Source organism: Cebus imitator, unplaced genomic scaffold, assembly GCF_001604975.1.
Source record: "Cebus imitator isolate Cc_AM_T3 unplaced genomic scaffold, Cebus_imitator-1.0 Scaffold495, whole genome shotgun sequence".
In the NCBI taxonomy this organism is placed as follows: domain Eukaryota; kingdom Metazoa; phylum Chordata; class Mammalia; order Primates; family Cebidae; genus Cebus; species Cebus imitator.
This window is the reverse complement of record NW_016107810.1, coordinates 1240441-1252922: the sequence shown is the minus strand read 5'-3', so window position 1 is coordinate 1252922 and position 12482 is coordinate 1240441. Positions and strand designations below refer to the sequence as shown.

At 51.0% G+C, this 12482-nt stretch overlaps 1 protein-coding gene across 6 annotated transcripts in view; it reads left to right on the top strand.

Moving 5' to 3' along the window:
* CFAP46 (cilia and flagella associated protein 46) overlaps positions 1 to 12482 on the top strand; it is a 123004-nt gene that overhangs the window by 79021 nt on the left and 31501 nt on the right. For all 6 annotated transcript variants that reach the window (XM_037733135.1, XM_017513566.2, XM_017513568.2 and 3 more), the window contains exons 32-37: positions 1967 to 2167; positions 2299 to 2405; positions 3840 to 4016; positions 4947 to 5082; positions 11267 to 11455; positions 12233 to 12421. In XM_037733135.1, coding sequence (XP_037589063.1) covers positions 1967 to 2167; positions 2299 to 2405; positions 3840 to 4016; positions 4947 to 5082; positions 11267 to 11455; positions 12233 to 12421 — 999 coding nt within the window. The remainder of the gene's footprint in view (positions 1 to 1966; positions 2168 to 2298; positions 2406 to 3839; positions 4017 to 4946; positions 5083 to 11266; positions 11456 to 12232; positions 12422 to 12482) is intronic.

Genomic DNA, 12482 nt, shown 5'->3' with positions numbered 1-12482 from the left:
GAGATGGGTGTGTACACACCAGAGTCAAGATTGAGCTTGTCTGAGGAAGGGCCTGAGAACGCCCTGGACAGCTGGGGAAGGGATTCTGGTGGGTGTAGCGTTCTTTTGGCCACATCCACAGTAGAGAGCCAGCCTCTGCTGGGACCAGAGGGAGCTGAGGTGTGGAAGAGCTCCTGGGAGCTCACCTGGCTTCTCAGCCACGTCCACACTGCAGAAAGTCTGCCTTCGTGCACTGCCCTCCCCTCCAGGCCCACCTCACCCTTGGCCAGTGCAGCCCAGCCACCCCCGAGCACCTGAACCTGCTCCCGAAGCCCATGATGGGAGCGCGTAGGCCGCACCTGCCCTTGCCGCCCTGGTCCCTCCTCCATGGGGCTCTCTCCTTCCTACTGGTGGCACCCCTCCCTCATGCTCTCTGCCTCCCTGCTCCCTCTCAGGCCCACCCACCTGGTGTCCTCATCTCTCGGGGGTCCAGCCCTGCCCCAGGCTCTCCCTTTGTGGCCTCAACACTCAGACCCCCGCTGGCCTCGGAGGCCTCTGGGATGGGAACAACTGCCCCAGGGGCTGTGACTGTCCCGTGCTGTCCACTCCTCGGGACAGGGCTCTGCCCCTCCCACTCAGGTGTAGGCGCCAAAGCCTGGCATCATCCTCACCCTCAGGCCCCGCGTGCCACCCACCCTCTCCTCTCCCTGCCTTCTGGGCGCTCCCCAGCCCCAACCAAGCCCTGTCCCACCTCCGCACTCTCCTCTTCTCCATGTGGAAGCTTCCGCCAGCCCTGTCTCTGGCCATGGGCCCACTGCAGCCGTCACGAACAGGCCCTGCAGGTGACCGGTGCTGTGGGCCCTTACTGGGCCTGGTCTCTGGGCCCAGCCACACAGGGCCTCCCCTCTTCTGGCCTCAGAGCACTGCACCCCCCTTCCAGGCTTGGCTAGGCCAAGAATGCCCTTCCACAGACCCCATGCGCCCACCTGCCTACCGTCAGGCCACCTGACTGCCCACGAGGCTGCTACAGACCCAGGTCTTGCCCATGCCATCTTTGGCGGTCACAGCCATGCCCTGGTGCATGCAGGCTCCCTGGTGGCCACAGCCCCCTCTCTTCCTGAATGCATGGGCATCTTCAATGCATGGCACCCTCAGCAACTGGCACACCTGCTCGCTGGCGGGCAGCCCTAGCTCGTCAGCCACCCTCCCCTCTGTCCCTGCATCTGCACCTGGGAGGGACCTGCACAGGTCCAAATGAGCACACAGGGCATCTTGTTTGGCCGGAAAGTGATGCCTGGGACAGGACGCTGCCTTCTCCCCGCCGCTGCTCCCGTCCTCACCTCGCCCTCTGGCCAGCGCCCCTCTGTCCTTACACACACTGCCCTGTTTCTGCCACGGATCGTGTGGCTGCCCAGCCCCCTGGCAGCAGGCCCCGGACGGGCTGGCTGAGCTCCAGGAGCCTCTGAGTGCTCTGGGCATCGGTGTCCAGGTGCGATTGCCACAAAGCCTTTTGCCCCAAGCAGGAGCTCCTTGAAGATGTGGCCAGGATGGGGCCAGCAGGAGCCCAGGAGGCTCCAGGGATGAAGCTTCCTGCTGCCCAGGGGAAGGGGGAGGCAAATCCCCCTAAAGACGAGCCAGGTGGGGCAGCGCCTCAGTAACGCTGATTCTGCTGTCAGCTCATCATTGAAATAGAATTAAATGCAACTCGATGTGCTCACGAGCTGCCGCAGGTGCTGACTGTGGCCTCCGGAGAAGCCTGTGGAGTAGGGGAACGCGGGACGGCAGGGAGGAAGGGCATCCCACCAGAGGAGCCGCAGCTGGGGAGCGCGAGGGAAGACGTGGGCCCCACCCTTCTGCTGCCAGAGCGGCCCTGCCTCTCTCTCGCCCGATGCCTCTGTCTCCCTCTTCGTTCTCTCTGCCTGCCCTGTCTCCCTGCCTGCACACGCCTGTAGTGGGACCCACGCACCTCTGGGTCTCTCTCCTTCAGGAGCTGGATGAGCCTTGTGCAGAGGCCCAGTGCCTGTTCCTCCTGGCACAGCTGGCCAACAAGGAGAAGAACTATGGACAAGCCAAGAGAATGATTGCACAGGCCCAGCACCTGGGCGGAAACGAGGAGTTCTGGTACAATTCCACGCTGACCCTGGCAGAGACGCTCTTGTCCATGGAACACTCAGGACAAGAAGCTACGGTGAGAGGCCCGGGGACCTGGGACCGCATGTCAGGCACTGGGCAAGGTACTCGGTGGAGGGAAGGGGCGTCCACAGAGCTCTGCCCGGCAGACTGCTGACAACACACCCGTATCCACCCACCCGTCCTCAGGTGTGCCACATATTTCAGAAGCTCATCAGTGCCCTCAAGATTCTCAAGAAGGAAAGACCAAACCGAATGCCGTTGTTAGAATTCATGATCACAGACCTAGAAGCCAGGTAACGTTTTGTGAGAAACACTTCGTTCATGTGAACGCCTGTGTGAGTTCAGAGACCCACGTAACGGGGCCACATACAGAGACCCACATAATGGGCCCACGTACTCACAGAGACCCACGTAACGGGCCCACATACTCACAGAGACCCACGTAACGGGGCCACATACAGAGACCCACATAATGGGCCCACGTACTCACAGAGACCCACGTAACAGGCCCACATACTCACAGAGACCCACGTAACGGGGCCACATACAGAGACCCACGTAACGGGCCCACATACTCACAGAGACCCACGTAACGGGGCCACATACAGAGACCCACGTAACGGGCCCACATACTCACAGAGACCCAAGTAATGGGCTCACATACTCACAGAGACCCAAGTAATGGGCTCACATACTCATAGCTTTCTGTGCAGCTCCAGAATGCTCCAGAAGTTTCCTGAGCTGCTTCAGGCTTTCCCTGAGAAACGGACCGTCCATCCCATCTGTTTGGCTTAGAAAGGTGGATTCAGGGCCTTGGGAAGGGCCTAAGAAACCTTTTCCTCCAAGTCTGTGTGTGTCTCTAAATTTGTAGAGCATGTGTTCTCTTTCACAAAGCTCTTGTCACAGGCACGCCTCCCTTGGTGCCGTTTATCAAAGCCATCTCTTCTTTTCTTTTTGTTTTTTTAAGACAGAATCTCCCTCTGTCACCAGGCTGCATTGCAGTGGCACGATCTCAGCACACTGTGACCTCCAACTCCCTGGCTCAAGTGATTCTCCTGCCTCAGCCTCCCGAGTAGCTGAGATTACAGGCACCTGCCACCACACTTGGCTAATTTTTGTATTTTTAGTAGAGACGGGGTTTTGCCATGTTGACCTGGATGGCAACATCGTCTCTTCCAAATTGGAACTGGAAGCTCCAGCCCAGTGGACCTTTTCAAGGAGCTGGCGTTGGTTTACAGACCCAGCAACAGGGGTTTTTGTGTGACTCAGGCTTCCTTGTTTCTGCTTCATCTTTGTGGAGCTTTTTCTGCAGCGGCGAGAGGGCCGCCCAGGGCTCTGCTGTGGCTGCTCGGGGCGGGGTGGGGAGGCCGAGGCCTCGTGGCTGTGCTCTCTGCCCCCCTCCCAACCTTGCCCTTTGCCCTGCAGCTGCCACGTGTGAACAGCCCACAGGGTCAGCATGGGTTTTTGTTCCACTGGTGAGTCACGTACGAGAGGGCCTTCAGATTTCCACGTGGATACTGTGCCTGGGGTGGGGCTTGTTAGTTTCTGACTTTATTGCCCATGATCACAGAGTGAGGCCCGTACGGTGTCTGATTTTGGAGTAACGCCCCGAAAGCATTTCTTCTAGTATCCCTGGATGAACACCAGGAGAACAGCAGCAGTACAGCCGCGAGCCCCGTCACGGCCCTGGGGTTTCTGACGCAGGCCTCAAACCGACCCCCCTTCAGGTGCCTGAGTCTGCGGGTCAGAGTTGCACAGGAGTCTGCAGTCAGGGAACCCACAGAGTGCTCACTGCTGCTGAAAGAGATGGACGACAGCTTGTTGGATATTGAGAGAAGGTTTATCGACTGTGGCTACAAAGAGAATTGTGTTGATGTCAAACTAGAGCGTGCGAAGATCAAGAGGTCAGGCCGCCTCTGCGCCCCGGCATGGAGCCACCGCTTCTCCCACACACAACATGCCCTGCGCCATCCTGCCTTCGGGGCCTGCTCACCCCAGCTGCACCCCCTCAGGGTCCACAGGCCCCTCCCCTGGCAAGCTACTGGCTGCCACCTCACCCCCACATTCTGATCACATGCCCAGCCCTCCCTCTGAGGAGCCCCCATTGCTCCTGACAGGGCCTCTTCCTGGCCTCAGCCCTGCGGCTGCCACACCTCCCTTGGGGACACCCTCATTGGGCCCTGCTCCAGCCCTCAGCAGACACACACAGACATACAGCACAGCCCACCCCCACCAGCCACAGGCACACGCTCATTGCACACACATGCCCAGGCCCAGGTCACACGTGCGCAGCCCAGGCACAACCCTGATGCCAGCCACCCCTGTCCTGGTAAAGCTTCCCTCGCCCTGTCCACTGCCTTGCCCCCAACCTGGGGCTCCCCCATGCTTGTCCACACATAAGCATCTCGACACAGTGGGCCCAATGTGGGCATTCAGAAGCCTGTGCCAGGAAAGCGCAACCCCACCCACGAGGTCTGACCTGAGCCACGTCTGTTATTGTGGGTGTGGGACACGTCCTTCCAGAACTTCAGTTAGCCAATCAAACGCAGCCAGCTGATTCAAGCTGATCCTGTGGAATTGCTTCAGCACTTCTCCTTCAAGTGCAGATTTAATTTTCACAACCACAATACCCTGTACATACTGCATTATTTCAGCGTCTTAAACCTTTAAGACATATTGAGAATGTCTTTACATGTAAGCTATTTTAAGACATCATTTTAAGTACTAGTAAAATAGACAGTGTAATTATAGAAAATGACATGTTAAACATTTAGTAATAATAGCATCATGTTTTGACACTTGTGTTCCAAATTCCATTCTTATGTCCTATCAAGGTTACGTGCCCAGAACGAGAAAGATGAAGAACAAAAAACTGCGTATTACTTGGAAGCGTATGGCCTGGCGCAGAGCGCCGTGGCTGAGGAAGAAGAGAGGTTCCAGAGCATCCAGGCCTTGCTGTCACTTCACGACGTAAGCAGGTGCCCCGTCCTTGTGCGCATTTGGTCACTCCCACTGGCACATACTCCCCACTGTAACTTACCTTACAAGCCAGCTGACTTCCGCTTCTAGCTGAAATCGAGTAACAGGGACCAGATACTCCCCACTGTCTGAAATAGCGAAAAAACAAACAGGGTATGAAACGAAGACTTTCAGAATGCTAGACGCCGGCGATGACAGGCAGTGGTCCCTGAGGTGAGGTCTGAGCTCATCGCGGCTGCTCAGGTGGAGTCCGCTGGTGACCTGAGTCACAGGATGGAGCCGAGAACCCAGGGAGAGCCAGGCACTGCCACTCATGGGACAGAGCCCTGGGGAGGGGTGGCCACACCGAGAGAAAACCCCAAGACTTTTGCAGGAGGCCCCAGAGTGTCCTGCTGAGGACTGATCAGTACATTCTTAAGTGGAAGCTACCCCCTGCTGGGAAAGAACCACCCAAAAGGGTTCTAGGAAGCAGGATGGGAACAGCACCAGCTCCACCAGCCAGGTTGGAAAACCTCATGATCCCTGGGGCATCTGGCAGAGTAGACACAGGGCCTTGCCTCAGTCAAGGGTACGCAGGCCTGGGGGAGCCCTGCTCTAGACCTGCCGAGAGACCCTAAGAAGAAGACCTGAAAGGACCTATTTCCTTTGAGAGCATAACTGTCTCGGATTGGAGCCCAGGCCTGAAGAGGAATGCAGAAATGCTCACCAGACCCCAAAGGAAAACAAAGCCCAAATGTCGGGCAACCAATAAAAAACCGCTATATAGAAAAGCAGGAAAACATGACTCATAACGGAGGGAATAATTCATCAATCAAAAGGAAACTGATCAGTGGGCACAGATGTTATAATTGGAAGACAAGTTGTTATAACTCTTCTATATGTTCAGAAAGTTAAGTAGAAATGTTGAAGATATAAAAGGAAGACAAAAACCAAACTTCCAGGGTGAAAACTGCAACACGGGAGGTGAAGAAGGCACCAGGTGGGGTGGATGACAGCAGTGGCAGAAGAAAAGGTCGGAGAACTTAGAGACATAGCAACAGACAATTTTTTAAATGAAGAGATAATGAAATTTAAAAGAACAGAAATTAAAGTTAACAGACAATGAGTCAAGGAACAGTTTTAAATTCACAAATCCAGGTGTAACTGGAATCCTGGGAGAAGAGGAGTAGAATCGTTTGAAAAATGACTGAAAACCTTCCAGATTTGATAAAAATAAATACAGACTCACAGATCCAAGAAGCTGAATGAATCCCAAACACAAGAACTATAAAGAGGAATAAAACTATATAAAAACACACTCTAACCAAACGGTTTAACCCCAGTGATAAGAAGAGCACCTGAGCATCAGCCAGAGAGCACTGCGTGTTTATGTGCAGAGCAACAGAGGCGGGTGGCGCAGCTTCCCACGGAAGCACTGTAGCTGAGAGCCCAACCCAGGGACCGCTGTGAGGCCGAGATGAAACACTCCCAACTGGGAATTCTATACCCAGAAAATATGATTGTTAGTGAAGGTGAGATGAAGATGTTTGTCTAAACACTCAAAAGCTGAAGGACCGTGTCCTCAGTGGCCTTGTCCTGCAGGAGCTCCTGGAGTCCGTCCTGCTGGCAGAAGGAAGCCATGCCCACTGGAAGTGTGGGTCCACACAGGTGCCTGGAGAGCCTCAAACACATAAACTGCAGGGGAAAGTGTACCCAATGTTTCTTATTCTAAAAGTCACTCTAAAAGATAATTGGCTGCTTAAACAATACTAACAATGTACCACAGAGTCGATAACATGTGAAAATGCAATGTTTCTACGCTCTGCGTGAAAGGATGTCGTACACTCTGAACACCAAAGCAGCCACAGAAGTCCCAGAATACAGATGTATGCTGCGTAAGCCATGAAAGGACCCTAACAAGTATATCTCACAGGAAAGCAGAAAAAAGAAAGAATAAAGAATAGGTGAGACAAACTAACAGCAAGATGATAACCTTAAACCTAATCATACGAATAATCACATGAAATTTAAATAACAAAATGCCCTCGGTTAAAAGAATTTGTCAGATTATATAAAAAAGCAAAACCGGACCATGGGCTACCTACAATAAAGCCACTTTAAATATGAAGACATAACTAGGTTAAAAGTGGAAGAATGGAAAAACATATATACCATGCTAACGCGGATCAAAAGAAAGCTGGGGGGCCTATGCTAACATCACATGCAGCCGATTTTAGAAAGCAGAACGTTACCAAGGATAAAGAAGCTTCTTTTATAGTGCAAAGGGCTCAACCAGTCAAGAGGATATAAGTCCAGACATGACCTCATAACAGAGTCTCACAATCAATGAAACTAAAACTGATAAACTGCCGTGGAGAAATAGGCAGCTTTACAACGACAGTCAGATTCCAGTTCCTCTCTCATGGTATTACTAGAACAAGTAGCCAGAAAATCAGCAAATCACTAGGAGATTGGAACAACACTGCCAACCAATATGACCTAAAGGTGTTTATAAAATGTTCGCCCGACAGCAGCAGAATGAGGTGTTCTTCACGGCATGTGAACCACGTCAAGACAGACCACATTTTGGACCATAAAACAAGTCTCAATAAATCTAAAAGATTTAAGTCATGCAAAGCGTGTACTGGTGACACAATGTAATTAAATTAGAAATCAGAAGCAAAGTTAGATACATCCGTGGAAACAGGGCGAGGAGGATGAGGGGTGGTTTGCTGGAGTGACGAAAATGTTTTGGAGTTAGAGATGATGGTGGCACAATGTTGTGGATGTAAATACCACTGAATTGTATGTTTTTGAATGGTTAATTTCATGTGAATTTTACCTCAATTTAAAAAAGTAAAACAGGAAACTACGTATGTGGGAAATGCCAAAGATTTGAGAAGTAAATTGCAAACATCACAGTAACTGTGGGCCACAGAAGAAATCAAAAGGGAAAGTATTTTGAACTGAAGGGAATGAAAAGAAGAAACCACCTATCAAAATGTTTAAGATGTTGCCAATGCAATACTGAGATGGAAATTTACAGCACTGAACACCACAGGAGAAATGGGACAGGATCCGAATCAGCCACCTCAGCCTGCACCTTACACAGGTACACCAAGAGCAGACTACATTCCCAAACAGGCAGCGGAATAAACATTAAAGATCGGAGTGGAATCCGTGAATAGAAAACAGGAAAACTATAAAGTGATGAGACCAAAGTTAGTTCTTTGAAAAGATCAATAAATTGAAAAATTTCTAGTCAGACGGATCAGAAAAATAAAAGTGACATAAATTACCAACATCAGCAATGCGAGATGCAGTTTCTCCGTGGATTCGACAGATATTGAGAAGATGATGAAGGAATCGTATTTGCCAGCTTAGATGAAATGGAAAACTTCCTTGAAAGCATGAACTACCAGAGCCCACTCAAAGAGAAAGAGAGCCTGAGTGGCACTATATATACTTTAAAATTTTAATTTGTAATTAAAATATTCTCACAAAGAAAATGTCAAGCCCAGATGGTTTTACTAGTGAATTCTGCCAAATATCAAAGAAAAAAAAATACCAATTCTACACAAAGTGTTCTAGAAAATTGAAAAAGAGAGATTATATCCCAATTTTTCTGTAAGACAAATATTACCTTGATACCAAAACAAGGTAAAGACATTAACAAAACAAACAACAACAAAAAAAGCTACTGAGCAGCATTCATTGTGAACAAAATTCTAGCAAATTAAATCCAACAACATATAAAAAGGGTGAGACATCACAAGCAAGCTGAGGTTACCCCGGAATAGTTTAACATTCAAAAATTAATTTGTTTCACCATGTTTTCACAACTAACAAATGAAAGCCATATGATCATCTTTGTGGATTCAGGAAAAGCATTTGACAAAATTCAACACCGTTCCCGATAAACACTCCTAGCAGCAATTAATATAGGAAATCTTCCTCAACCTGATAAAAGACTCTAACTTGTTCATAGATGTGTTTTACCAGGTTGGGGAAGTCACAATTATGGGGGAAAGACCGGTGCCCCTTTCGATAAGGATGAAGACAAGGACGTGCCCCCTTCTCACCTGTGTTCTGTGTTGACACGGGAGTTCCGGCCTATGCAAACATGAAGGTGAAAAGGAAATGAAAAGCATCCAGACTGGAAAGGAAGGAATGAAACTGTTTTTGTTCACAGGTAACATAATTGTCTGTATACACAGTCAGGTGCAATCTACCCAAAAATAAAGCTACTCAGTTTAGTAAGGTTGCGGGATAGAAGAACACTATGCAGATGTCGGCTGTATATTTCTACGTGCTAGAAACAATCAGATATTAACATTTTTAAAACAGGCTGGGGACGGTGGCTCACGCCTGTAATCCCAGCACTTTGGGAGGCCGAGGCAGGAGGATCATGAGGTCAGGAGTTCAAGACCAGCCTGGCCAACATGGTGAAACCCTATATCTAAAGATAGAAAAAATTAGCCAGGTGTGGTGCTGCACACCTGTAATCCCAGCTATTAGGGGGCTGAGGCAGGAGAATCGCTTGAAACTGGGAGGTAAAGGTTGCAGTGAACCAAGATCACGCCACTGCACTCCAGCCTGGGCAATGGGGAGAGACTCCATCTTAAAAAAAAAAAAATTTATGAAAGCATTTAAAAATGAAATTTTTCCCAAAAAATGTGAAAGCTTATACTCTGAGAACTACACAACATGACAGAGAAAAATTTGAGAAGACCTAAGTAAATGGAGAAACACGTTTGTGGATCAGAGGACTTAACATTGTTCAGATGCTGACTCTCCCTAAATGATCTGTACTCCTGATCAAGGTCACTGCAGGCTTTTTTAGAGAAAATGACAAAATGATTTTAAAACTCATATGAGAATACAAAAGACCGAATGTGGCCAACACAACTTTGAAAAAGAAGGAAATTGGAGGTTTGCTAGTACAGCGAGGTCCAGGAGGCAAGACGGCGTGGCTTTCGTGTAAAAGTAGACACGTGGTCAGTGGAACAAGGCGGAATCCAGGTGTGGACCCCACACATCCAGGAAAGTGATTGTCAGCAAAGGCACAGAGGCAGCTCGCCAAAGAAAGGATTATGCACCTCCAAAACAATCCCCTTCACTTCTTAGCTCACTACACGTAAAAATCGCCTCCAAAGAGATTGCACAGCTAAACCTAAGGGCTGAAACTGTGAAGCTTCTAGAAGGACACATAAGGAAACACCTTTGTGACCTCAGGGTTGGCGAGGGTTTCTTATTTATGCCATAAAGTGACAAACTGATAACTTGGACCTCCCTTCAGAAGACACTCTGAAGAGAATGACAAGACCAGCCACAGGCAGGAAGAAAACACACGTCCTCTGCCTGATAGAGACTTTATCTGGAATGGACGAAGAACTCTCCAAAGTTAATAACAACCCAATAAAACACGAGCAACATATCCTAACAGGCGCTTCCCCCACAGAAAATACGTGGATGGTAAACGAGCACACGGACAGACGAATATCATGAGTCAGCTAGGGACATGCGAAGTGCAACCATCTAGAAACCACCACACACCTGTTAAAACAGCTACAGTGTAAAAGACCCACCACACCAGATGTGGGCAAGGGTGTGGACAGGCGGGCCCTGAGCGCCGTGGCTGCCGTGGGAGGTGGCCTGACGCACCTGCTGCGGAAGCAAGCTCGGCTGTTGGATAAAAGCTACACATAGGCCTGCCCAGGACCCAGCCTCTGCACATGAATGTTGGCAGCAGTTTTACCTGTGGCAGCCCCCAAACTGGCGATGGAATAGATAAGCAGACAGGGGCACATCCACAGTGCGGCGACACCGGCCGTGGGGGAGGGGAGCATGAGTGCAGCCTCGAGGGGGAGCCTGCCCGTGACCCTGCCGAGGGAAGTGAACCAGACGGAAAGACCGACCGTTCTGGAAAATGCAAACTGACCTCGGGTGCCAGCAGGCAGCTGAGTGACTGGGAGGGAGCACGCAGGGGCGCGAGGACATTTGGGGGTGAGGGCTACTGCACTGTCTCCAGGGGGTGATGCTTTCACAGGTGTGTTTGTGATCAAATGTGTCAGGTTTTGCATCTGTGCAGTTTATTATGAGTTTATTATGTCAGCTGAGCCTTGTCCAAGCTGTGGATGTAGATTCAGTCTCACCAGAAGCGTCCATGCCTCAGATACATGCCCGACCGCCTCAGGTGCAGAATGTCAACACGCCCCTGATGAGGAAGCTGGCGCACCTCAAGCTCAGCCTCGTGGAGATGGCTCTGGGCATGCTCCAGTTCATCTGGGAGGAGGCCCACGGGCCGCAGAGTGAGCAGGGGTCCCTGGAGAAGCTGCTGGCCAAGTATCTGCAGAACACCGGCGACTACACTTCCGTTGGCCTGGTAATTGCGGGGTGCTCTTAGTCACAGGTTCTCTGTGGAGGGGGCCACAGCGCAGCTAAGGGGGCCCATTCCAGCAGGACCCGCCTCCATCGCGGCCCGCCTGGTGGTGCGGATCGGCTGTGGGAATCTGAGTGCCTTCCCTGCGGGGACCTCTATCACTGGGGGCCTTGCAGAAGAAGGGCGTCGTCTCGCCATTGGAGGGGACTGAATTGGCTAATAAAATCAAGGTTCCATTGTGGGCTGTTTCCGGTATGACCCACAGCTGCCCTTCCCAACTCATGAATTTGCTTTGACTAATTTATTTGTATTAATAATGCGTAGGCGTATTACAGAGCACAATAGAAGTGGACTCCATTTTGGTATGAAAAAAAGAAAAGTTGAATATGTAGAATGTTTTGAAGGAAATGTACCTTCTTCCATTTTGCATTTTCTTAGATTTCATGAAATATGACTCAAATTAATTTACATCGGTATAAATGGACCGGAGACGGCCCTAAAACTGGTTTGTCAGCGAGCTCTGAATTAAGGTTACTGGTGATATGATTGTAACCTTAACCAAGGTCACTAATAAGTTATATGAGCAGCTGTCTATGGCCCCCAAACCAGAGCCCCCAAGTCCCTCCCTGAGCATGCAGCACCCGGTGGGGTGGGGGTATTTTTCAGAGCCCCCACTGTCCCCACCCACAGGGACACCAGAGGGAGGGCTCGCTGGGTCCCCTGGGCAGGGCGGGCGGTTGCCCTCCCAGTGGTGGCTGTAACGTGTCTGTCTTTTCAAAGCAATGGTTCACGCTGAAGCGCACCCTGGCACACAGGGCACTGGCGCAGCTGGGGAGCCTGCAGCCGCTGAGTGTGGGCTGCGTGGAGATCCGCGCCCGGCTCCTGGGACTGGCCGGGAGGGCCATCCACCTGCTGGCCGTGCAAGCAGACCCTGTGCGCCCCGCCTGCTACTGGGAGGAGGAACCCTCGGTAGGTGCTCTGCACGCCCCGCCTGCCACTGGGAGGAGGAGCCCTCGGTAGGCGCGCCCCG